Source organism: Ischnura elegans, chromosome 12, assembly GCF_921293095.1.
Source record: "Ischnura elegans chromosome 12, ioIscEleg1.1, whole genome shotgun sequence".
Taxonomy (NCBI): Eukaryota; Metazoa; Arthropoda; class Insecta; order Odonata; family Coenagrionidae; genus Ischnura; species Ischnura elegans.
The window spans coordinates 4,968,395-4,992,942 of NC_060257.1; the positions used below are offsets into that span (position 1 = coordinate 4,968,395).

At 38.2% G+C, this 24,548-nt stretch overlaps 2 protein-coding genes across 3 annotated transcripts in view; one reads left to right on the forward strand and one right to left on the reverse strand.

Moving 5' to 3' along the window:
* Positions 1 to 7,869, forward strand: part of LOC124169460 — a 72,951-nt gene extending 65,082 nt beyond the window's left edge. Inside the window, exons 4-8 of the mRNA XM_046548075.1 lie at positions 438 to 586; positions 1,996 to 2,226; positions 2,846 to 2,993; positions 3,357 to 3,501; positions 4,230 to 7,869. Of these exons, the coding sequence (XP_046404031.1) occupies positions 438 to 586; positions 1,996 to 2,226; positions 2,846 to 2,993; positions 3,357 to 3,501; positions 4,230 to 4,483 (927 nt within the window). The 3' untranslated portion in view covers positions 4,484 to 7,869. The remainder of the gene's footprint in view (positions 1 to 437; positions 587 to 1,995; positions 2,227 to 2,845; positions 2,994 to 3,356; positions 3,502 to 4,229) is intronic.
* On the reverse strand, positions 4,405 to 24,548 carry LOC124169459 (methylcrotonoyl-CoA carboxylase beta chain, mitochondrial). Of its 2 annotated transcripts, XR_006867136.1 has the most exons (10): positions 24,242 to 24,548; positions 23,845 to 24,098; positions 22,004 to 22,244; positions 21,544 to 21,722; positions 20,253 to 20,451; positions 17,985 to 18,201; positions 16,716 to 16,872; positions 15,365 to 15,479; positions 13,365 to 13,655; positions 4,405 to 4,491 (listed from the first exon to the last, which is right to left on the reverse strand). XR_006867136.1 is itself a non-coding variant. In XM_046548074.1 (9 exons), the coding sequence occupies exons 1-9, from the start codon at positions 24,359 to 24,361 to the stop codon at positions 13,452 to 13,454; spliced, it is 1,686 nt and encodes a 561-aa protein (XP_046404030.1). In that variant the 5' UTR covers positions 24,362 to 24,548; the 3' UTR covers positions 10,390 to 13,451. The 2 variants fall into 2 exon arrangements, 1 of the variants encoding a protein (XP_046404030.1); XM_046548074.1 differs by lacking the exon at positions 4,405 to 4,491 and having other exon boundaries at positions 10,390 to 13,655.

Here is a 24,548-nt window from a genome sequence, read left to right on the forward strand (position 1 = left end):
GGGATTTTTTCTACAACTCAAATGTGTATTTGGAGTGTTTTCCGAATGCATAATAAACATTTTTTGAATGAACTTAGGCATTTTTTGAATGAACTAAGTATTTTTTTCAAAAAGAACCGTAGATTTTTTCAATTAATCAAACATTAGGTTCAAATTTCGATTTTTATTGATAACTCCAGCTTTTCAATAAGATTTAAAATTAATTGCTTGAAAAATCGATTTTTTTCCCATTATTAACTTCTAGGCATGATGGCCGCCCAATTATGGCTAAAAACTACGCTATAAAAACATAAGAATGCTTAAGTTTTTATTTCTTGGTTACCTTAATTAATTGTTTCAGCCTATTTTAAGTTGGTGAGCAAATGCCATAATGACTGTTGGATTCACAGTAGAAATGTCAGCATTCCTGATGTGAGGTGTGTTTTTCTCTTTCACAGGACACGAGAGTGTACCACCACAAGATTGTGATGGAGAGTAAAAACTCCCATGGAGGAACCAGCAAAGAAATTGTCTTCGTCAAGTGCATTATTAAAGGAGTGACGAGGAGTAAGCGTAATGTTCTACCAGCAGGGTTCAAGGAGCCTGAGTACGTACATTTAAAAAAAATTTAATCTAAATATATCTATTGGTTAAATAAGAATTTCTTTTCCAATGAATTCAATTTTTGCATCACTGGTTTTGTTGTTATAACAACATTTTCCATGAAGTCATATGCAGTCAAGTTCTTCCTTATTTCTCCCTTAGCTGCACATGATGCACGCGAAAATGTGGTAACAATGAAATGCATTGTTCGCAAATAAAATCAGGGGAAATGTGTCTCATTTTATCAATATTAATAATTTTTATCACATCATGCCACAGATTGTGCAAGCTACCTACACATGCCAAACCATTCCTGAATCTGAGAGTACATATACCAATAAAATCGGCATCCTTTACATTGGCAAAATTGAGGGTTATTTTAACACTATAATCAACATGATTACTTTGTTTACATATAAAATCTAAAATTGTTCGTTACGAGGGATATTCACGTTAAAAATAGGAACATGATAATTGATGACAAATCAACCAGAGAGAATAAAGTGAAAAAATTGTGCTAAATAATCATCAATGTGAAAGAAAATCCAGTTTCGAAGGCCCATGTCAACAGCAGCAGATGTTGATTGAAATGTAAAAGCAGTCATGTAAAGTTGGCAGAAGCATGCAAAGTTGCTTCCCTTGGCCACTTAATCAATGTGCCAACAAAATATTGACAAAATCTTCACCTATTCTCTGTATATCAATAAAAACTTAGTTCAATAACTCTAAACTTAACTAAAAGCTCTGAAATCAATAAATGGTGAAACCCCACACAGATTTAGGCATCATTTGAGCTTCTTGTGCAGCAAATTCTAGCACACTACAATCCAAACAACAGAACCCAACTGTATTATATGAAAGCCACACAATAGAACCACCAACCTTTGAACCTTAAGATGAATACCCTTCAAAATCAACTTATTAGGAAATAAAAAGACCCTGATTTTGCAAACCAAGAAGTACACTCATTAATACCGCATCGAAAAAACATTTTAATCATCTGATTCCATACCTGAATTCTTTTTTATGCCGCTGAATGGACTGACTTATCAAATCATTTCTTTGCCCAAAAGAATAACAGTTTTCTTTATCTGAGAGTTTACATAAGAAACAGTTCTGTACAACACATCATAAGGTATATGCCTATGCCTGCAGATAATCAGGAACGAAAAAAATCAGAAATTTAATTTGGACATGCAAAATAAGAGGCAGCATAGTCATGAAACAGGCCAAATCATCACCACATGGTATGATAAGATGAAAATATGTTCACAATATTTTTTTGTTCACTTTGCTATTCTCTGAATAAGTAAAAGCTTCAAAATTATTTTCACAATCATATGACACATCATCGCATTGAAGGACCATGACAGGTTCATTCGTTTCATTGCTACTACATACTTGTTGTGGCAGGGTCCTAGACATAACCACATCACTGACTGAGTACGCTCCAGAGCCGTTGCTGAGCGCAGGAGTGAGACAAGGAGGTCGCCCAGTCACGGGAGAGCTCAGCGTCAGCCCTGGTGCTTCACTTCAACTTGAGATCTCGTTGGATCCCGTCTCCGCACCTGTCTATGGCCTACTTGTGGGACACTTGGCTGTCTCAGACACAAAAACTCAAGAAGAGACCATCATCTTCAATGGGTAAGTATCAACCTACTGAATTAATAACGACTGCAGTGAGCACTAAATGTTTTCAGAGTCTTAACATGAATCAATTAGCCATCGTTTGCACTGATACTTGCCCAAATTTTGTCTGATTCTGAATTTAATAAAAATTTTTGGTAGGTTTAGCAATTTTTAACTGTTTTTAATTTTAATATTTCCATTTTTCTTGTATTTCACACTTTATATTTATTCAGTGAAAGTTTTCCCCATTTTCTCTCCCTGAAGGTGGAAAATAATTTTGTTTCGATTGGGCACATCAAAATGGAAACAATATTCCCCATGCCTGCATAATAAATGCATTCCTTCAGTCAACGCTTTTCTTCCATCAGTCAAAAAGTAAAATAGTTCCAACATACCACATTCTAAAATAAAAATTACAGTTCGCAGGTTATCTTAATTTTCAAGTAGGTACCTTTCACATCCATGCACAGTAAATTAACAGTTATCTAAACAAAGCCTTTTTGAAATACATAATTATAAATAAGTAAAAGCTTCTCATAAAAAATGCTCTGAATTTTGGAAAACTTTAAAGCTGATGCAGTATGTACTTTAATTCCATAGTTTCCCTGACATATTCTTTGATTCATGATCACAGGTGCTCCGTGGACCCATACCTCTTTGAAAACTTCAACACCGTCGATGGAGATCTCCTGACTGCAAAGTTCCGAGCCTTCAAATTCCCAGAGAGTTCATACGTTCAGTTTAAAGGAACTGTTAACGTATGCTTGGATAAATGCAAAGGGGTAAGAGAATCAATCCATTGGCAGACACAGCCTCCGACAGCCTTTTGCAATTGATAGAACAAACCAAAATTTAGATGTCTTTTTTTCCTACTTACAAGCATCCTATCCTTACTGATAAATATTTACATTTAAAAATAGATAATTATATATGTATATAGAAAATAAGTAACTTGTGTTTAACAACAATTCTGTTTTAATGAGAAGCCATTCTTTTTTAGGGCTTCACTCAACTTCTAATCACTAATCACATAGCTGTTATCAGTTTAAATTTCCATATCTACTCCTTATTAAATCCTAAAATTAGATAATTGGGCTAAATATGCAATAATAGATGAATACTAACCCAAGAATTAACACCCACAGGTCAAGTGCAGTAATGGACAGCTAGGATATGGACGCAGGCGGCGTGCTGTGAGTCAACTTCCTGCTGATCCCAACAAAGTTTTTGAAGTCTCAATGAGCACTTTGATCAAGGTGGACTATGACGGAAAGGACTTGTTTGAAAACGGTAAGATGCCCTAATCAAGTTGACACAAAGCCAGACTGTCTCCTTCACAACTTCAAATTGAAGAGCATTAAAAATTAATACCAAGGCTATTCTCTCCCATTCTTACCCACCCTCACTGCCAAAAATTACCTCACCTGTCAATGCAAAGGCCCATATGTATACTTCTATCCCTATTTTAATTAGGGCATTTCATGCAGCTCATAGGACCTGAAAAATAAGACTGTGAAACCAATATGTAAACAAACTTCTTTATACTATGTAAGCAGAAAATCCAGTTGATCTCAACAGGGGTGATGAAGTTGCGAGTAGGTTCATTGTTGTACCATAGAAATAGAGTGAGTGCTAATGTATATTTAAGGAGTATTACTCAATCTTCAGTTTGAAGATCTTTCTCTTAATTAGTCCGTAACTCAATTGCCCTTCTAATGATTGATTAATAGGGTGGTATCTCAGGCAATCTTCAGAACCAATGCAGCGCACTGCATAGACCCCAATGTACTTCAAATGGACCCAATGGGGGACTAATTTAGGTCCTAATGACAAGTTACAAAAAAAAATAGATGGCAAAAAAACCTTTTCAAGAAAAAAATAAATACATTTGCTAACTTTCACCACGATTAGTGCAGCTGTTATTGAGTCCATCGATATCAGATGGATAGATTCACCAACTTCCTATTTTATTTATATGTGTGTGTATCGATTGATCGATTTTTTTAACATTTCCACAGGTAAGATGAGCGGCTCCAATGCAAACAACATCACCTTCTTGAACGGTATGGAACCACGAAGCTTCACCGTGGGGATCATCAAGGACGAAGAGGAACGGGAACACCTCCATCGGAACAACGCAACCGTGGTTCGTGAAGAGTTTGTGTACAAAGTGTTTGAGGAGCAAGTGGGTCACGCATCAGCGCTCTGCATTCATTGGGCCCTGATGTGTTTCGTGGCTTTCTCGACACTGGCCAATATCCTCTCCTGGTGAGGCGCAGACTGGAATTAAAAAAAAGGAGACTCCTAAAGTGAGTGTTGCCGGTGGAAAAATTTGTTGGGAGGGTCAAGTTAGTCCTTGGCAGCAAGCGGAACAGGATATCAACTGAATGGAGAAGAGTTCCTAAGGAAAGCGCACGTCAGAGTGCCATAGCGGCAAAGGACTTGTGTGACAAAATGACGAACAGACCAGAAACAAGAGAAAGTGCCATATTGTATGCTGGTGTGAAGGTGGTGGGCGACGATACGCAATCGCGCACCATTGCGTGGTCCACTCATTCCAAGCTTCTTTTTCTACCCTTCATTCCCTTGACAAAAATATTGCCACTTAACAAAATCAACGTTAACATGTTAGAGAGACAGATTTCCTATGTGGAATAACAGTAAACCCTCACTAATCCAAATTGGATCTGATAGATACAATGACCAAATGATATGCAACAGGTAAATGGGATCTAATGATCAGGCGGATATGAAATGGACGTAATCTATAGATTTGTCTCATAAAAACCTTAAGAAACACTATTTTCAGCCACTTTTATCCTACGTACTTCATGTACTATACATATACAAGGGCTATGAAAATATAACTGAAGTCCACACTATCCGTAGATTTGTCCAGTGAAACCTTCAGAAATATCACTTATTTCTAGCAATGTCAATCCAAAATCTGACCTGAAAGCACATAGCAAGAATTTCCAAAGAAAAAAGTAGGCATACAAGGAACTGATTCAGAAATAAAATGCACGAGGCATAACTATTAGCACGAATAAGGACATTTAACTAAATTCAAAGAACAACAAAAAAGTCAAGGGAAGGGTCTCTTTATCAGGTGAGCTCTATATCAAGAGTAAAATTTCATCATGAAAATCTTCAGAGAAAAAATCACTTGACTTGACCAGGATTGGAACCTGGATCACCACAAGACGAAATTCATTAATTCCAGTCAGGGCAAATCATTTCTCTCAGTATAAATTCCGTACCGCATGTACACTTGCAGGTAACTTCATGAAGGCACACTGCCGGCCAGTCTGCGGTCATTTCCTTGTATAATTGATTTTGAAGTCTTCCTCTTAAAAATATTGAATTGGTAAAATCACAAAATCTTTAAGAGGGAAAATAATCACAAAATTGAGGTGTTAGAGCAACAAATTTCCAATAATTAGAATAAACAATTATAACAGAAGAAAGGAAATACTAATTCCTGGAGATACCACGGGAAGAAAATGAAAAGAAATGAGAAAGGACACGCTCCTTCGTACTTGAGATGAGGAATGGGTGAACAACTTTCGCTACAAAGCACATTGAGGGATCAAAAATTTTAGTTTTCTTTCCTTTTGAAGACTGAAAACAAATATAACTGCTCTCCCAATTGAGGGAACTACTCAACAGGGAAGGAACAGCAAACTCCAGCTCAAACATTGGTTCTCTCTTTGTGGCAGGATTTGCGTGATTCTTTTAGTTTTGGCTTCCATTTCCACATTTCTAGTGGGCTTGGATAGACCTCAAGAACATCCATTACCCCGGTGGTTCGTCAAGATTAGTGAGGGTTTACTCAACTGATCAAAATAAACATCTATCCACTGTGGGCATGTTAGGTTCTGTGAAAAGTTGAAGTTTAATTTAAAACCTAACACTAATTAGCCAAGTACACACTAGAGCCATGCAATCAGGTACCTCAGGTATGTAACCTCGACTAGATGATTACTAGGCTGAGATCCTTCCTTGTTCCCCCCAGAGTAAAGAGATAATGAACCTCCACTGCTTATCTGACTGCCTTATTACACAGAGGTCAGCACTGCAACTCACATTGCGGCATTTGAAAGACTGTGGAGGTGGTTTACAATCAGCTCCTTCAGCAATTTTACTTTATTTTCAATTGTGATAACAGAAAAAGAGACCCTTGAAAGTTTGAAAATTAAAGACTCCAATTTTCCATTTTCCCACCACCTTTGATCTAAAAATGGCCTTGTCCCTTTCACGGATAAGCAGATGAACTCATGATGAGCAGTTGACTGCTTCTCATCTACGTACCTTTCAATCTTGTGCATAAGCCTTGCAGCGTTCATTGTTGTTCACTTGTTAGTGAGCAATTTCTCCCCTCCAAGAAAGGTTCTTCCTGAATGAGTGAACAAACCAGAAATTTAAAAACATCACCAGCCCATGAAAAACAGGCAGCAACGCTAGCATCATCTCATTTTTAAATTATGACAGTGTGACTTTATTTTCGCTCTATCTTTCGCTTCAGCCCACCCAAATCAAATGGCATTTCAAGGATGAGTGAATGAACCCATTTTTTTTTTTGCCCCCACACCCTGGTGTACCCTCGGCAACAAGAGATGATCAAGCCAGCCAAGGCATTTTGAAAACCATAAACTTCTAGAGGGGTTGGCCTCTCTCACACATACCGTACCATATGTGACTGCTAGCAGGCTTCTAGTGTGTACCACCAATAGGGAATTTTCAAATGAAAAATATTAATCGCTTAATGCATTACGAATGAAAATCATAAAAATTTTAACCCTGGCATTTCAGGTGTAAGTGCAATATGTATATGTATAGACCTAAAAACTTTGAATGCAGTTATGAATACATTTCTCAAACAAAGCGATGCTTGCTACTAATACTGCCCGTTGGGGAGGGGCAAGAGAGGCAGTTAGTTAACGTGTTACGATTATGCTCCTCCTAGTCTTGTGCAAATTTTAAATTTGTGAAGAGCTTTCTGTCTATTAATATATGGTGCTGTAAAATTAATGTACTTGTGAACAGGAGTGGCTGTAGGCAATATCCACCTATCCAAGACCTCCCCATCATAACCTAAATTCACACATTATGAGACTCTCTAGAAAAATAAATTGTACATATTTATTCTACATGCATACATGAAAAGGTCATTCCATCTCACTTCAACAAACGTTTGTCAGCTAAATTTCTCATATTTCGATCAAAATTTCAAGGTGCGTCAAAATTCACCTCAAACTGAATATCCAGAGACAGTTTTGCAAAAACAAATTCTTTGTGTTTTTAAGGCAAATTTAATTTTTTTGCCAAGAAAACATGCCTTGAATCATACAACACAATGTGCATTAGAAATTTGATTTCATTCCCATTCCAATTCTTTCTATATTTACTTTGAGGTGAATTTCGACCAAAACAGGAATTCCCATCACATCTCTAACCTTAAGGGACAAATATTTATTCAATTGAGATGGAATTATCCCAATGGCATTTTATTGAAAAATTTTTCAATGACATTGAAGTTCATAATCCATTCATGCCAGTCAATCTCGTCGCAAACCTTAAGCCACTCCTGGTTGTGAACAAATATGTTTTGTAATTTTAATAAATTCGTATCGAAATAATAAATAATATTTTGCAGAACTTAGTGTTTTCAGTGAAAATCTATCAGCACATTCCCAGAGTCCATTCAGCATGAACTCACCCTCAACAAGGACAGCTGAGATCAGAGTGAGATGGGGCGTCACCCAACACTGCACACTTGAATTATAAATGCCAACACATCATCCTACTGAACCTCTTCATTTCGTAAACCTCTTGATACAGAAGTGATGGCAAAGTCCCAGCCATGCTTGACATATCATATAAATGTATTATGAACATACATATTTGGAAAAACCTCTCCAACTACATATAAGGTAAAGTATCCAAGTGCCACCACCAGGTCGCATTCAAACTTCACGCTCTGATTATTATTATTATTATAGCATTCTACCGATTAAGGTAGGTTTCCATGGAGTACGCTAGAAGTGATTTGGGAGCCTCCCTTTCCTTCCTTCTTCAATTCACTGTAAGGTCCACTCCCTTTCAATCTATCTAAAAATCCTATTCTTTTCCTTCCCCTCTCTCGTTTCCCTAACATTCTAACACTATTTTCAACATCCCCTCCCCGCTGAGTATTCACTCCATCCATACCTTCTGTCTCCTCCGAATCTCATCTAAAAGATGCCTCTCCTCACCAACCATATCCAGCACTTCGTCGTTCCTTTTCCTCTCTGTCCATTTCACCTTCTCACACTGTGATAGAGAATGAAATTTTAAGAAACTGTTTTCATCAATCATACAAGGGGCCTTAGTTTTCAAGATAATATCGATATAATGGAATACTAGTGCAATGCCTTCTGCAACTTGTAGACCCTTACACACTCTTCCTAAAGCATAGCAATAGAAAAAGTCTTTGTTATTGTGAATAGGGCTATATTGCCATTTTATAACATTACTTACGGATACAAATAGTTGTAAATACTAGGGAGTGATGTTAAGTAGGGATTTCCAATGGGGACCTCATATCAAAAGGTCTGAGACCAAAGCTTCAAGAGTAAATTTTTTTTACGAGACCCCTGAGGAGGAGCAGCAGCAAACCAGTGGACTTAGCGCATAAAATGTTCTTTAGACCAATCTCAGAACACAGGGTGTCGGCTTAGGATCCTCATCTGAAAGGAGAGATCAAATAGCTGACAAAAGTTCATCGCTTAGCATCAAGATTTCTAACGTGAAATTTAAAAAGGTAGGCAAGTGTTGTCGAGATGTTCATAATGTTGAGCTTGAGAACATTACAGTCAAGGAGGAGAGAAGCACGAATTAATGGTGCCTATAAAGCATGCATTGGTATTCCTGCATGGATGGACCTATCAGATAGGTTGAAAGGCACTACACAGTTATTTGGTGAGGAAGGATCATGACTTTAAGATATAGAGCCTCTGAGGCAGCTCTCAGACACGATAAAATTTCCTTCCTACATTGGAATACAACCATTTAGGGGGATAGAAGTCTGAATGGTTTACCCGAGGAAATATTGGAGTCCTTCCCAATTAATGCCCGGATTTTTATGACGAGGCAGAAAAAATTGAATTGTGAGGACCTTTTCGTATTCAGCATTTTATGAAGTATATTTTGGACTTGATGTATTTTTGTGCTGTATGTTATCACCCAACCACATGATCGCCTTTAAACAATTTCTTTAATAATAATATTTTTGCATTATGTGTTGTCTAAATCTGGACGTTTTACATAACATTTTGCAGGGTTGTCGCATCTCTGCTTTCTACAAACAACTTTTCGCACATCCCACAGCACACCATTAGACAGGGCAACCATGCACGTCTCATCATACAAATCCTAATACGTTTGACGCAGCTCTCCATTCCTCTCTCCGATCCGCTAGCCTTTTCATAATGGCATATTTCTCCTCTTTAACATCCTTCACAATGAATAATCCACACCACGGAAAACAGGGAGTTTACTACATATATAGGGATCCACAAAAAAATGCATCTTGCTACGTTGTGAAATAAAGTCAATTGGCAGCAGCCATCAGGTTGAGCTGCACTATTCATTGCCACTTATGAGTAGACAAGTGCCTTTTAGATAATCATCAATTATTTTTAAACGTTGCTTGTTGAGCTGGTGAAATAAAAATTATGCTGAATGGCAACCTTAAGAATTACCATCTCCTCAAGTTTGCCTGAAATTTTGGAGGCGGTGTTCGTTTTCATTGTTCAGAACTTTTGAATCTATGTATCTTCTTAAAATATACTGTGTGTTAAAATTTGCATTCATCAATTCACTTCTTACTACATGAAGGTATTAAATTTAGCCAATTACTGGTAATGCAAGAAGAGACAGGAGTATGTACTAAACACTATTGGAAATATAGTTGGACAACCAAACAATCCATACCCTTGAGAGATTACGAGCTCCGACTGGATGAAATTATTTACACATGCAATGCAAAAATGTAGGGGGAGATGATTATTACAAATACACTTTGGGCTCAAAGAAAAAATATAAATTGATTCGTCAAGATGGAGATAGAATTTCCACACCCAAAATGCATGCTCCCCTCAAATGTTTCCACATGCAAAAAAATTAACAACATTCATATATGTTTCTCATGAAGTTTTATTAAAATTCAATTCTCTGGTATTCCATCAACTGATTCACCATAAATTTCTTTAAATCCTTTCAACAAAACTTTGTGAAATATGATGACTAATACCAAAAAGGTTCAACCAATGAGCACTAATAACAGTAAGAAAATAAGTATTGATTCCACATATTATGAGACTAGGACACTTACAGAAATTAAAGAGAGAGCTTTGCAGCTTGCATAAGCAGACAAAACAAAATATATCACTTTTATATGAATGGGTTTTTTTAAAATTGGTGGCTCCAGGATCATAGATACAAGATTAGACTTCTCCACAACAGGTCATCAAGCTATTTTCTCAGAGTAATATGGAAGTTTTTTGAGACAAAATAAGGCTCCAAAGCTTAAAGAGATACATCAAGATGGGGACCAACAGTATTGCCCATTAAATATCTACCTCATTCCATAATATTCCATTATTTTAAAATATGTTCAGTGATTGACAATTTTTCTCTTTCACTGACCAAGTTTTCAATTGTTTTTCATCATGCGAAATAATATACAAACTTCCAGCAAAAATGAAATGATATTTTTTTTAATATTATGAAAGGTATTGCAGTACAGAATATGCACAAATGCTTAGATTCATTTTCCTGAGGCACCAATGATTTCAGTTAAATTCTAGAATTCACAAAGTTGGTCACAATTGGTCCGGAGAGTGATCATAAGGAAGCAATCAATTTCCTGAAATGTAATCGAGGTAATAACACTTTCCCTTCACAACTTACCTAATTGCTTATGTCATCTAAGAACAGTTTTTCCATAACTTTTACTTCCCATGATCAAAACATGTTCTGCCAAAATTCATTAAAACACATGACATCAACTTTCTTAGTCAATGTTATACATATCTTCTAACTAAATTAGAACAATTTTTTCTCCATTACTGCAATTGAGAGAATAAGGAGAGACGCACATCCTCTATGGCAAATATATACATGAGTATTATGATTCCATCAGTAAATTCATTTTCAAGATAATTCTATATCGTAAAAACAATTGAACTTCTCCCCATCTTTGATTCATATAAAATGCCATACTATTATAGAACAGTAATTACCTGTAACTCCTAAAAAATAGCAACTACCATAACACTAATAAATACGAAGTTAACAATTAATAACCATATACAATGCAATAACAACAAGTATAAAATAAAGATAAAATGAAATTTCACAGTCTAATGACTTTCAATAATCCAAAATTGTGATGTTCCCATGATGCACAACAGCGATTACATTTGTATAATGTGCATTAGGTGATATGCCATTCACTTGTAGATTATGGATGAACCCGGTGAAATTTTAAGCCATTAATTAGAACACCACAGAGCCCTGGCAAATATTCAGGCACATTTTTGCAAAAATCAATTAACAGGTAAGGTAGTGACTCTCCCGAAATGGCTTGAAATACCACCATAACGTATAAAAATATTTATGAAATTTACAGCTCATGGTCATCTGTGCACACATTTTTAAAACTTTACACAGGTACTGAAAAATTTTCTAGGCAGTGTCACACTCATTTCTCAAATCTCCATGAGAATAGACAAGGTTTAACACATTCAGTGTGGGTAGAAGCAGCTTTTGAACTTATCCTAATCCTTATTCTTGATCCTCATTGGCTCCAACTTTGATTCCTACGGCGGTCCAAAGTCAGGCCCAAAATGGACCTCACACGATGGAAGAAGAGAGCCAGCAAATATTCACAGAGGTGGTCCAAACCCAGCCAAGGGAGTCGAGTCATTGAGATGTATGGAATGGAAAAAAAAACAAAAACTCCCCAGGGTCGTTAACTCATACAATCTACATCTAGAAGTCCTCACAAAATACATATGTGCATTGAAGACTGAAGACTTAAAATTTCATAGGTCTGCAGGTAAAAATTGAGAGGGTGCAACTGACAGCTGAGGTCATTTGTGCCATGTGGGGAGGAATTGCAGAGAAAAACCCACCATCAGCACTAAGCCCTCATTTCCTAGAATCGCTGCGTGATCACGGGCCAGTTGCCTTATCATCAGGAAATCCATGTAACTGGTTTCCAAGCATAACAGTGCGCAAACGCTCTCTGCAACCATGAATTCACATCCTGCAGATGCTACCTCCCGGGCAACTTATGCACGATACAACCGCGTGGCATGGTGCCTGGTTTCCAATGTTGCGTAACGGTTTGGATGCATTCCAGCAGACAACTTTCCAAGAACCGTGATCTAGCTGCCACAACTTGCTCATCGCTTAGCCATGGATGAATTGTTCTTGGAAACCAGGGCTTTAGTTAGCTCTTGAGAGAACGCATCATCCCTCTCGACCAATTGTATTTTATCTTTTCTGGTGGCGTATGACTTGTATAAAACTAAGGCTATCTTCTTGAAATCTTCACGCTATAAAGAGTAGAGCATTGCCAACATATGCCCGTTTCTCAAGTGTAAAAAAAAAATATTAAATCGAGGAAAATACCAAGGCACAAATTTAAAAAAGGCTAATATTGATCAGGGTCTATTATAAAAATCCTGAATATTTAAAAATGATAGAGAATGAGTTTTGAGCGAGTAATCCATCATCACAATGGGTCGAGCGGGACGTGAGCGCTCTCTTGATGAAAGTTGCCAACGCGATCATGGCTCAACATCCTATCCAAAAGAAAGAGTTTGTGCATGAATTTTACAACACAAAGCACTCAAGCAGGGATCTCTCAAACAGTCTGGGCCAACACTGGGATTTGAACCTGGGTCCACCTGGAGGGCGGCCTACACTCTAGCCACTACGCCAACCTGGTCCTCAATTGAATTGGACAACCAAAAATATGAGACACGAGGTGATAACACGGCTGCACCCCATTTCAAATGCGTTTACAAAAAATAAAACATATGAAAACATAACATGATTCACCTCCTCACTAAAAAAAAAAGTTGAACAACAATGACCCATACCTTCAACACATGTAAGTTGAGCAATTTCTTCCACTAGCACACATCCCTTGATTGACGGCCGCACTATACGTCAAACATCACAGGGTCCTACATGCGGAACACGCCAAACTGAGTGTCCGGGATGGGGGCGTTGAGAGCAGCCGACAAACTGGCCCCAAGGATGAACCTCGTGTCCAAGGGGTCAATCACGCCATCGTCCCACAGCCGCGCACTCGAGAAGTAAGGACTTCCTTCGTCCTCATATTTTTTTATGATTGGATTCTTCAATGCTGCTTCTTCTTCAGCAGTCCACTATAAAAGCCATAAACAAAAATTAATGAGTTGCACACAATTTACCAATCAAATAGATTAGTAACATACACTCAACTCTCAATTATGTACTTGGAATGATGACAATACAAAGATGGTTCCAAACTTGAGCGAATTGACCTGTTTCACTGTGTACATATTTGGGAAGTACAGTACACTCCCGATTATCCGGGTTAATGATGGGGATGGACGGCACGAATAATCAGAAAACACCAATAACCCAAACTTCCACTTCAATGTCTTGTAATGTTCATAATTTACATAAAACAAACAATATATTATTACTTATTCCGTTATTCTGCTATTTTAGACCGCTTCCCGGACTCAATGAGAGCTTCCTTGCCAGTTTGCGATTTTCTTAGCAGTGCATAACATGGTTGTACTCGTATTATTAATGCTCTATAGTATAAGGCCTGGTTTCGAAAACCACACATCCGAGGCTGTGTGATCAGGGATACAGAAAAGTGGTTTGCACGAATGCTTCAAAACCACTGCGTGATGTCGGAAACTACACTGTCAGGCACCATTCCACGCAGTCACGTCTCACACAAGTTGCCCGGGTTGCAACTGCTGCAGGACGTGTATCCGTGATCAAGGAGCGCGGTGGTGCACTGCAAGGCTTGGAAAACAGGAACACACACACGGTGCTTCCGTGTTTGTGCGTTCCAAGCTAGCACACAATCTCTTCCGTTTTACGAAATGGGGATTCTGACGGGAATGATGAGTGCAGTGTATCCTAGCATTAATCCAGTAATTCCGATGATTTTGCGTCCTATTTTATTTTATTATAAAGATTGCGGAGAAATTGAGCGAGAGTGAAAATCATGCACAGATAATCCGCAACATGGATAAACGGGAGTCCGCTGTATATTTAAGAAAAACAGCCATAGCTGTGCACCCACTCCCTGATTAATGCTGTACCAATTACATATTGCTTTTTGTGCTATGAGACCATGTCCTATTTTAACACTTTCCAGTTCCATGTTAATGCTCTGGAAAATTCAGTAAAGCATTGGAATCACTGCCCCCATGTGCCCTTTGCCTCAGCTGCATATGTAATCCGCCACAAATTTATTTTGTTTCGGAACAGGTCGCAAGTTCTGAGTTGAACCTGGATACGTTACCCCAGCACAAGTGCACAAGTATTTGTGATAACCCTACGTTGTCATTCATTACATTCCCCCACTGTTAAGGCCTTAAAAGCACCATTTTCAGGGCGGTGAAAAAAAATAAATGAAGATAAAAAGTGACAAGAGATGTTCTCGACTACGTCCTATGTCTTTTGCTAGAGAGTTATTTGTTTGCTAAATTTAAACTTTTAACATTCCATTTTCCCTTTAAAAATAAAGAATGAGTGATGATAGGCAGTCTAACAAGGAATACAGCACCGTTTGGCATGAAGTTAGACGTCTTGCAACACCTCATTGAGGAACAACTTGATCATGACGGTGGTGCTCCCGTATCATTCTTATTTTATTAAATTTTGGCTGAAGGCTTTTTCCTTTCAATGCTTCCAACAATACTTGTTTTTTGTTTTAATTAAAACATTCTTACAATTTTACAACCCAGCATGAGGAATGTATATTATTACCACCTAACCAAATAATTATCATAATAAATGGTTCCGAATGATGAGATAAATGAGGTAAAGCAGATGCGTGAACAATGTGGAGTTTAATAGCAGAGCTCACCGATTTTCCTTCCCTCCGCCTCTGATCGGCAGTGATTTGAGCGAGTACGCCAGCAGCCTGCTCTCCACCCATCACAGAGATGCGTGCATTGGGCCACATGTACAGGAAGCGTGGGCTGCAAAAAAAAAAGAGGAGGAGGTGTGAAGAAAGATTTAAAAAAAAACGAAACGACAGTCAAATATGTACACATTCCAACACCGATTCTTACGCTTGGAGCAACTAACTGACTATTGTTTACTCTCGATTTAACAAAGCAGAATAAAACAAAGCATAACTACCTGTCCTGATGAAAAGCCTAAGCAAAATCACACAGCAAATTTAAAAGTAATAACTGATGATTTCAGGCTTACCTGTGTGAAACCTTTCCATCACGGGAAATGAAATAATAAACTTTGTTAGGTTCACTTATACATGTATTTGAAAAAGCACGACCCAGGTTTCATAACATAGTTACCTAAAGATGTAACTATAACTTGACGATATACCTAACTATGCTATGAAACCCAGGTCGTGCTATTTCAAATATATAAGTTAACCAAACGAAGTTTATTATTTCATTTACCATAAAAATGGTAAGTTTCAAGAATACAAAATTTTTTTACTAACCTCAACCTCGGAAAGAAGTAGTTTTCATTTCTATAACCAAAGGCAAAAAACTATACAACAAAGCTATAAATAATGATGCATTTAGGATGGATGTGTTGTTTCATTTGTGACTCTTTAGCCACATTTTGCATTGGGAGTGCAGACTGGAAGACGGACATTTCACAGAACGATTGGTGGCAAACCGAGGACTAACGTGGCGGAATGGGGTCACTGGAATTAAATCCCCATACCTTTAGTAGCATCCCAACTATATTGAAGCGTTTTGTGAAGTGGTCACCTGGGACACAACTTTTGAATTCCAGAGGGCGACCTAATGAAGTGCTCTAATGGGGAAAGGGATACCCAATTATTTACGATGATCATCAAGGGATAGGGGGGGGGGGACACAAAATGAAGAATAGAAACAAAAAAAAGTTAAAAAAAATAGCTTTCAAAGAGAAACAACTATTTTCAGATTGACAAAAGAGTACCTTTTCCCATGCAAACCCAGATTAAAAAATTGCTAATGCAAGGATGAATTTTTGATGATATTGAAGAAATTTACATCTAAATGACCACCAGCCGTTAGTAGAAAAAGAAGAAAAGGAGGTTCGCGAGCTGAGTCTCACCTAGCATTTATTTACGTTCTTTATTGCTTGGAGGAAAAACATTTACTTCACTACAACTGATCAAGTAGTTGTTGCGATAACAACACTTCAAACTTTGGTATATCGACCTTTGCAAGGAGAATAATTATCCAACTTACCTGTACGCCCTGCCACACATTCCGTAGTTGCCAGCACCATAAGACCCTCCGATAATTAGCGTAATTTTTGGAACCTGAGCGCATGCCACTGCCGTCACCATTTTGGCGCCGTTTTTAGCTATACCCCCTGCTTCAGCATCACGACCGACCATGAATCCTACAGCAAGAGAGAGGAGTCAATAATCAGCTAAATTCCCAGGCCCGTCAGCAGAAAGCAAACAGTCATCACAGAAAATGCATTTCCTACATGCTTCCAACCTGATGCTATGCAAACTATTAAACACATAAATGGAGAGATTGAGCAATCAAAAAAATCTAATTGAAATAATTATGCACAACTAGTTTCATGAACAAGTAGCACTGCTTGTATTCTAGTGGCTGGATACACTTTTACAGAGAAAAAAGTGATAATAGCCACCTAAAGCTTCCCCAGAATGTTTATTGAGGGCGTAAGGTTGAAAATAGAGGCTTCTTATTATTACAATAGTTGTTCACTGAGAACCATGTCTTTGCAGGTTCTTCTGTTTTGCTATGTCCTAAGATTTTCAGCACCAGCTTTCACCACTGTTCACCATGCACATTTAAACATATGGAGAATGAGTGCAGTCGTGATTTGGCAACAATTCTACATCCCGCTTCCCCTTCTCACTCTGGTGTTTGATTCACTCACCTCAGTGTCACTGATATCCCGCCTTCACCTTGATTTTTGCCTTCCACAATTTCACCTCATACACTGGTAGCATTGCAATTTCAATAGCTCCAAGAGCCACAAAATACATAACCACAGCCTTGGAGTACTTAGTCTAATGCCATAGGGTCATAGTAATGAGATTTTGAGGCCATTTTTCCATCAATAGCTTCTCAAACAAACCTGGGAAAATACCCTCTTGGGGTAATACCAGGGTCCTTTCAGAGTAAATAATGTAGTTTCCGCTGGAGAGCACATGTTGGGAATTTGGGGCATGCAGGTTTAAATCCCAGTCAACGCAAATGACTATTTCAAGGTGGAGTTATATTTTGTGCATTTGTGAGTGACTTCGTGATGGTACACCGATGAATAGTCCATGGTTATTTCTTTGAATAATGCAGAAAGTTTAGTGTGTCTTTGGTGGAAGGGAAAATATTTTAACCTTCACCAAACCAATCTTCAGGTTGAATCGCTCAGTGTGATTGTGAGAGAGAGTGAGCAAGCACACAAGTTTCTGAAATTTCACCTGAGAGTACCTATAAATAAAAATAAAACATTGTATATGGATTAATGATTCCCACCTGTTATATTCTGCAGGAACAGCAGAGGTATTTTTCTCTTGCAGCAAAGTTCCACAAAGTGAGCACCTTTCAATGCAGATTCTGAGAAGAGAACGCCATTGTTTCCAATGATTCCCACAGGGTGGCCATACAGCTTGGCAAAGCCAGTCACAATGGTATCCGCGTACCGGGCCTTAAACTCGTCAAATTTAGATCCATCCACAATTCGTGCAATGACCTGAAAAGTGAAAGTGAGATATTTTGAATAGATTTTAGGCATATTTACCAACTCAAAGGTTGGTTACCAAACTAAGCACTAACACTTAGCAAAGAAGACTGCAATGATTGACCATTGCACATAATTAAGTTCAACAGATTCAGACTTCAATTGGAGGAAGTTACACATATTTAAATAAATAAAAGATCGTAGCACTTTTCCGCACTTTTTTTTGTACCCCGCCTCTTTTCCTGCGTCGCTACTTACTCCTGCCTCTCCATTTCTAATGACACGCAGCCTCTCTTTTAACCCTAACCCTCCCCCTTTTTACTCTCCTCAACCCCCCCCCCGTTTTCTGTGGTTCTTCCCACATGTCATTATTTTACAGTTATGACTAGAGTCCTCCTTCCAACGTGGGTTCCCCACATCCCGTAGTTGTATCTTTTCCCACTGTCTCCATTCTGTAAGCCTGTTCCCACCCCCTCCTTCAAAGATGTCAAATCCTCCTAAACCCCCACTCTCAAAGGTATAAAAATGATTTTCAAATGTTTTGCAGTGTCTTTTTACCAGATGATGGCTTGGTGAGCCAAAACGCGTTGTACATAATAAAATATTTTGTGGAAAAGTACTACGATCTTTTATTTAAATTGCACATAATGTAAGCATCAAACCAGGCCGAGAAGGAGCATGGAAGTTCAAACCCCAATAGAGATGAACCATGGAGAGATATACCAATCATGTCAGGAGACACAATACATTAACTCGTACTAGTTAATTTGTGTGCATGCATGTAAAAGCATGAGTGATTTTGCTGGACTGTATCAGAACAAGAACGAATGCATGTTCTGATACAGTCTGTCCACACTATGTATGCTCAGGCTGGGAATTGAGCACATTATTTAGGCACCAAATCTTTTAGGATTACTGGGGAGTGTGGTACCCTAGTACAGAAAATAGCACTTATTCAGTTCAGGCATGAGTAGAATTTGGGGGGTCACACAGTGAATATGTATCAACATTCACTCTCACACTCACGCACATGCACATTAACTCATACTTGTTAACGTATTGCGTAATCACTAGGCCATTAGGTGCACCCCAAGCAAATGAGGCGCACACAATATTTTTCAGGTTACCTCTTCAGATTAAACAACAAAGTTTGGATTATACACCGAGGGTGAAATTCAACATGAAGATATCATTTGGCCTATGCAGGATCAAACCCAGATCTCCTGTTTGCCAGTCAGATATGCTCTTGATACTCCATAAAAAATAAAAGCAGGAAAAAAATAGCTTAATTTTACATAGTCAGTATCTGTTAGCAGTGGTAGAGCACACCAACTTGATCAGATCTCATAATCACTTCTTCTTGAATATGTTACCATAAGTTCTTTTTACCTATTTTCCTACTCTGAAAGTCACTCAAATTTCTCTAATTCTGTACCAGTTACAACAACAAGTGCAAGTTTCCATGGTAAATTTCACCCTTGGTGTGAATTTAAACATATGCACGTGACTACATAAAAAGTCACTAGTTATATGCAGTGCTTTGGAAAACATTTGGATGGCCATTGGCTCTGTGACTCAGTTCCTCAGACAATCAATCCCCCACAACCCCATTTCTTGTCCTCAGATTTCATCCTCTCTTTCCCAACCTTCTCAAACTAACAACAATGAGGACGTCAATGAGTTGAGCATAACAGATACATAGAACGCAATGGATTTCAACCCAAGGAAAATCATGATAAAATGGATTACGTCCCTTTCGATGATCCAACATAGCTCACTCTCTGACATTAAGGAAAATTGGCTCCAAATATTTCAAAATAATATTGATATTTGAGTAAATATCAATCCTGGTACTTCAAAAGTGGTGAAAATCACATTATGTAATTGCCTAGGGAAATATTTTCCCTCGATCGAGAATCAACCACAGACCTTTTCCATGCAATGTGAATGGCCACTGTAATCAAGGAACTTAGATAGAGTAGAGGCCGGCAAAGTGGCACAAAATGCCAATTATTATTGACAAAAGAACAAAGGAAAATATTTTTGAAGCAGATAATAAATACCTCACGGACATCAAAGGTCCTCTTGAGGTTATCTCCTACGATACCATACAACTCTTCAGCAGGGTAAAGGGGCTCCTCTGGCTGAGAACAGCTGACTCTCGGAGAACCATAGCCATGGTTAAGATTGCTCACTATCCTTCGAGTCAAGAACAAAGCATGCCTGTCATCCACAGCATAATGATCTGTTACTCCCGATGTGCTGAAAATTGAAACAAACCATTGAATTAATCAAAGACATTAGGTGGACTTTTCTTAGCTCTCCCACTGCGTTAGTAACTCCCTCTCCATCGCCATTTTTATTACCACCTCTGTTATCATTTTCAGGACTTCTGTAAGCAATTATTCTGCCACCAACTATGTAAAAATAAAGAACAGCTCCATTTACAATTTGCAGTTGTAGAGCTCAAACTAACGAATGAACTTATAACACTCAATTTTCTAATATGTGACACAAAATGTATGCATTTGTTATTCCTCTTCATCAACAAGCAACTGACCGCAGACACATGCTGTAAATGGGGGTTGAACTGCAACAAAGAGTCAAGATTTCCTTCACCCACATACCTAGAAATGATACGGCGACCAGAAAATAAGCCTCTTGTGCCACCAATATCCTTTTAAGTCTGTTTGAGGTGCATAGCTTTGCAGCAGCCACACCCATACACATAATTTGTTTGCTTGTGTACAAAAATTTGCACTATGTAAACACATAATTCGTTTCCAAGCATGCAGATATTTAAGCCATCTAACCACACAGATTGCATCAAAAGGATTTTGAATAATTAGCCCACATCTAACAATGAAATGAAAGTAAAATGAAGGAAAAAAATTGCAAGAGGGAAATCACAAAATTAGCAGTTGGGCCATGAATGCGCTGGGATAATACAGCAGCAGACCTAAGCTTTAAGATAATCATCTGTCCTGGAGGAATAATCTTAAATAGAACTCCATTGTATGTTAAATGGCATTACTTTCAGACAAAGAATCAGTTCAAAGTGCACTGGCACATATAAATTTTACTAAACATTAAAATGTATCAAAACCATCAAAATTTAAGGCACGGAATTACAATTCAGATATTCTGTGAATGGAAACAAAAACGGAAAAATATGAAATGCTAAAAATTCCAAGCAAAATCAGCTCAGATTGGACACCAATTTCATCTTAAGTCAAAGCGAGGGCCCAAGGTTTGAGAAAACAAGGAGGTGGTACAAACAGGATCTGAATTGGGCATGGAGGAAGAAAACACCTACCAGATAACCACCAACAATGCAGGGGGGATGGAGCTTACCCACAGTGAAGGTCTGCACCTCCGAGGTCTTCTGCAGATACTTCTTCGCCAGTGGCTGCCTTCACCAGAGGTGGTCCAGCAAGGAAAATCGTGCCCTGACGACGGACTATGACACTTTCATCAGCCATTGCAGGGACATATGCGCCACCGGCCGTGCAGCTGCCCAACACTACTGCAATCTAGGTGAAAAAGGATGATGGCCGACAAGGACAAGGCTTAAATATTGTCATGGTCCGAGGCCATTACATGTTTTCCTAAGTTCATAATCTAGAGTGCTGATCGTTGGAAGTTTTGCGATTTTGGCAAGAAGAGTTTATATTTGTTCTTTGTCTATACTTTTTTACATATTTTCTTATGTAATACCGCAGAATTTTTTTTGTGTTACTTGTGTAAAACTTCCCTTACAATAAATATTACCATCTGACCAAATATCTACAGGTCAAGTAATTTCACCACACACCTGAGGGATTCCTAAACCAGACATGTTTGCCTGGTTATAAAAAATGCGTCCAAAATGCTCCTTGTCTGGAAACACATCTGCCTGGCGTGGCAAATTGGCACCTCCCGAGTCCACCAAGTATATGCACGGCAACCTATTTTGCTGGGCTACTTCCTGGGCCCTTAAATGTTTTTTAACAGTGACTGGGTAGTAAGTTCCACCTTTAACAGTAGCATCGTTACCCACTATGACACAGTCAACCCTGAAAGAAAATGAAAGAGGGAATACATCAAATACATGATCAATGCAAGGTCAGGTTAAGTAATTTTAAATAAGTAAGCCCAATGATATTTTCAATACAAAATTAAATGCTATTAATTTGGAAGTTCCAAGAAGAGTTGTAGGTGAGAAGTCTTTTGAAAACCTTACGACGTAGATGGTTCAATTTAATCAGCCAATCATAAGATACTAAAAACCTCATTAAAATGTTTGCAAAACCTCTCACACGAATTCACATATAAAGACTTTCTCAAAATTCCTTCATGACGTAGATGCTGATTTTTTTTTAATTATGGATGCATGATAGAGCACATTAGGCTACTGCTCAGATGGTCTCAGGTTCAAACCCTGTGTAAAGCCTTTGGGAATCCCTAAATAATATTGTCAAGTGTTTACTACTTCTAGTACTAGTTTCAATGATGTCTCTGAAAACATGAACTCATTAAACCTGATGATGACCACTGCCTCTGAACCAACCTCAGAAAAAGCTGTCATCCATGTAAATACATAAAGGAAGTTATAATAAGGAGGTTCACGAAGGAATACCCAAGACATATGCTCTACGACCCATCTTTGCACTTAATACATTCATCCATAGCTACTCCCCATCAAAATTTTCTAGGCAAAGACATCCCCTACAAAAATGAGCAGATTTCAAGAGCTTTACAAAATTTGCTACTTAGAAATCAGAGGGGCTTGGTGAATCTCAATGAAAACCCATTAGAGGGGAAATACAACTCCAAGGCATTTTCCCGAGGATTCCCCGAGAATTTGAGGAGAGTTTGAAGTAGTTTAGAGCCAGTTAGAAATCTCCAAGAAAAACTTTCAAAGATTCCACACAACCTAAAAATACGATCATGATTTCTCCATACTTTCATAGATATTTCCAAGAGACTTGTAAAAGGTTTTCTGTGGTGAGTTAGGAAAAGGATAGGATTCAAGAATTCAATGAAGAAGTTACCAACAGGATTCTTGGAGGCTTCTTAACCGTTGATTCAGAGTGGATTTCAACGAGGCCGCCAGAGACCTACGATGAAATTTCTTTCAGCAATCCCGGAGGTTTTCAAGATAAACATAGCGAAGGGGTTTTCAATTAAGGTACAAAACCTTTCAATACCTATACAGAATTTTCAAGAGGATATAAATGAGGTAAACCTCTTAAAAACCTGATACAAGTTATTGCCTCAATAATTTCTGCAGGGATGTCACCTTTCATTATGGACAAAATGGTTTGTATAAACATGCAAGAATCTCGTAAAAAGTTCTCAAGTTTTACTCGCATTAAATAACTGGATTTGAATACCCTCATAGCAGGATGAATGTTCAGGGCATAAGCTACCCGGCATTAAGAGCAGACATTGACTATGCCATTGACCATATACACAATATATTATGGTAAACCAAGAAATGAAAGCAATGATAATAAACACAGCTTCATAGGTTCAAATTAAGAGACAGTTATAAAGAGAACTCAGCAATTTCAAAAAGTTTGCGATGCTACGAATGGCAACGTGGAAAACAGAAATTAAGTCCACCCATTCGAACTACAACTATAGCTTATTATCATCAAACCAGCGACTGACCCCATAACTTTCCCAATTCCTGTGACCAGGCCACCTGCAGGTACGTCTTCTTTGCCATAAAGCTGATAGCCGGCCAGCTGTGAAAATTCCAGGAAAGACGACCCAGGGTCCAGTAGAAGATCAATCCTCTCTCGAACAAGCAGTTTCCCTTTGGATTTATGCCTCTCAATGGCTTTGTCTCCGCCACCTTTAATGATGCCTTGAACGACTCCCCTTAACTTCTGCACCTCATTTCTCATTCTTTCACGATTCTCCTGTGAAATTATATGACAGAAGCCTCATTACTTAAAATGATTATCGGGAATCTATTTCTCCAAGGAACCCGAAAGAATTAAATCCATAGTACAACACACCACATATGGAAATCTATAACGAACAAAAGAGAAGAAGCCATCACCTTGTATACATCGGATGAAGTATCAGGTTGAGTTCCAATCACAATAGCCTTGTCAATACTGGAATAGGCTCTTTTTGATAATCTACGCTTGGAAACATTATGTAGAAACCTCAGGAACATCGTGACGAATGGTTTAAGTTATCTCAATCAAACAAAAACATATCCTGAAAATATGACAGCTAGAAATTTTGACTACACTTCCAAAAACTATCACATCCAGTCATAGAAGCCGATCACCAAACGGAATACGTCGAAATAAATCAGTTTCAATCAAAGTTTAATTATGATACTTCACCGCTGCATGAGA

Excerpts from the sequence above, each read along its gene's own strand:
- LOC124169459 (XM_046548074.1), bottom strand. The coding sequence starts at position 24,361 with ATGTTCCTGAGGTTTCTACATAATGTTTCCAAGCGTAGATTATCAAAA. Across the intron at positions 18,202-20,252 it reads GGACCTTTGATGTCCGTGAG|GTCATTGCACGAATTGTGGA; the intron begins GTATTTATTATC and ends TTCACTTTTCAG. Across the intron at positions 13,656-15,364 it reads GGCGGAGGGAAGGAAAATCG|TGGACTGCTGAAGAAGAAGC; the intron begins GTGAGCTCTGCT and ends TGGCTTTTATAG.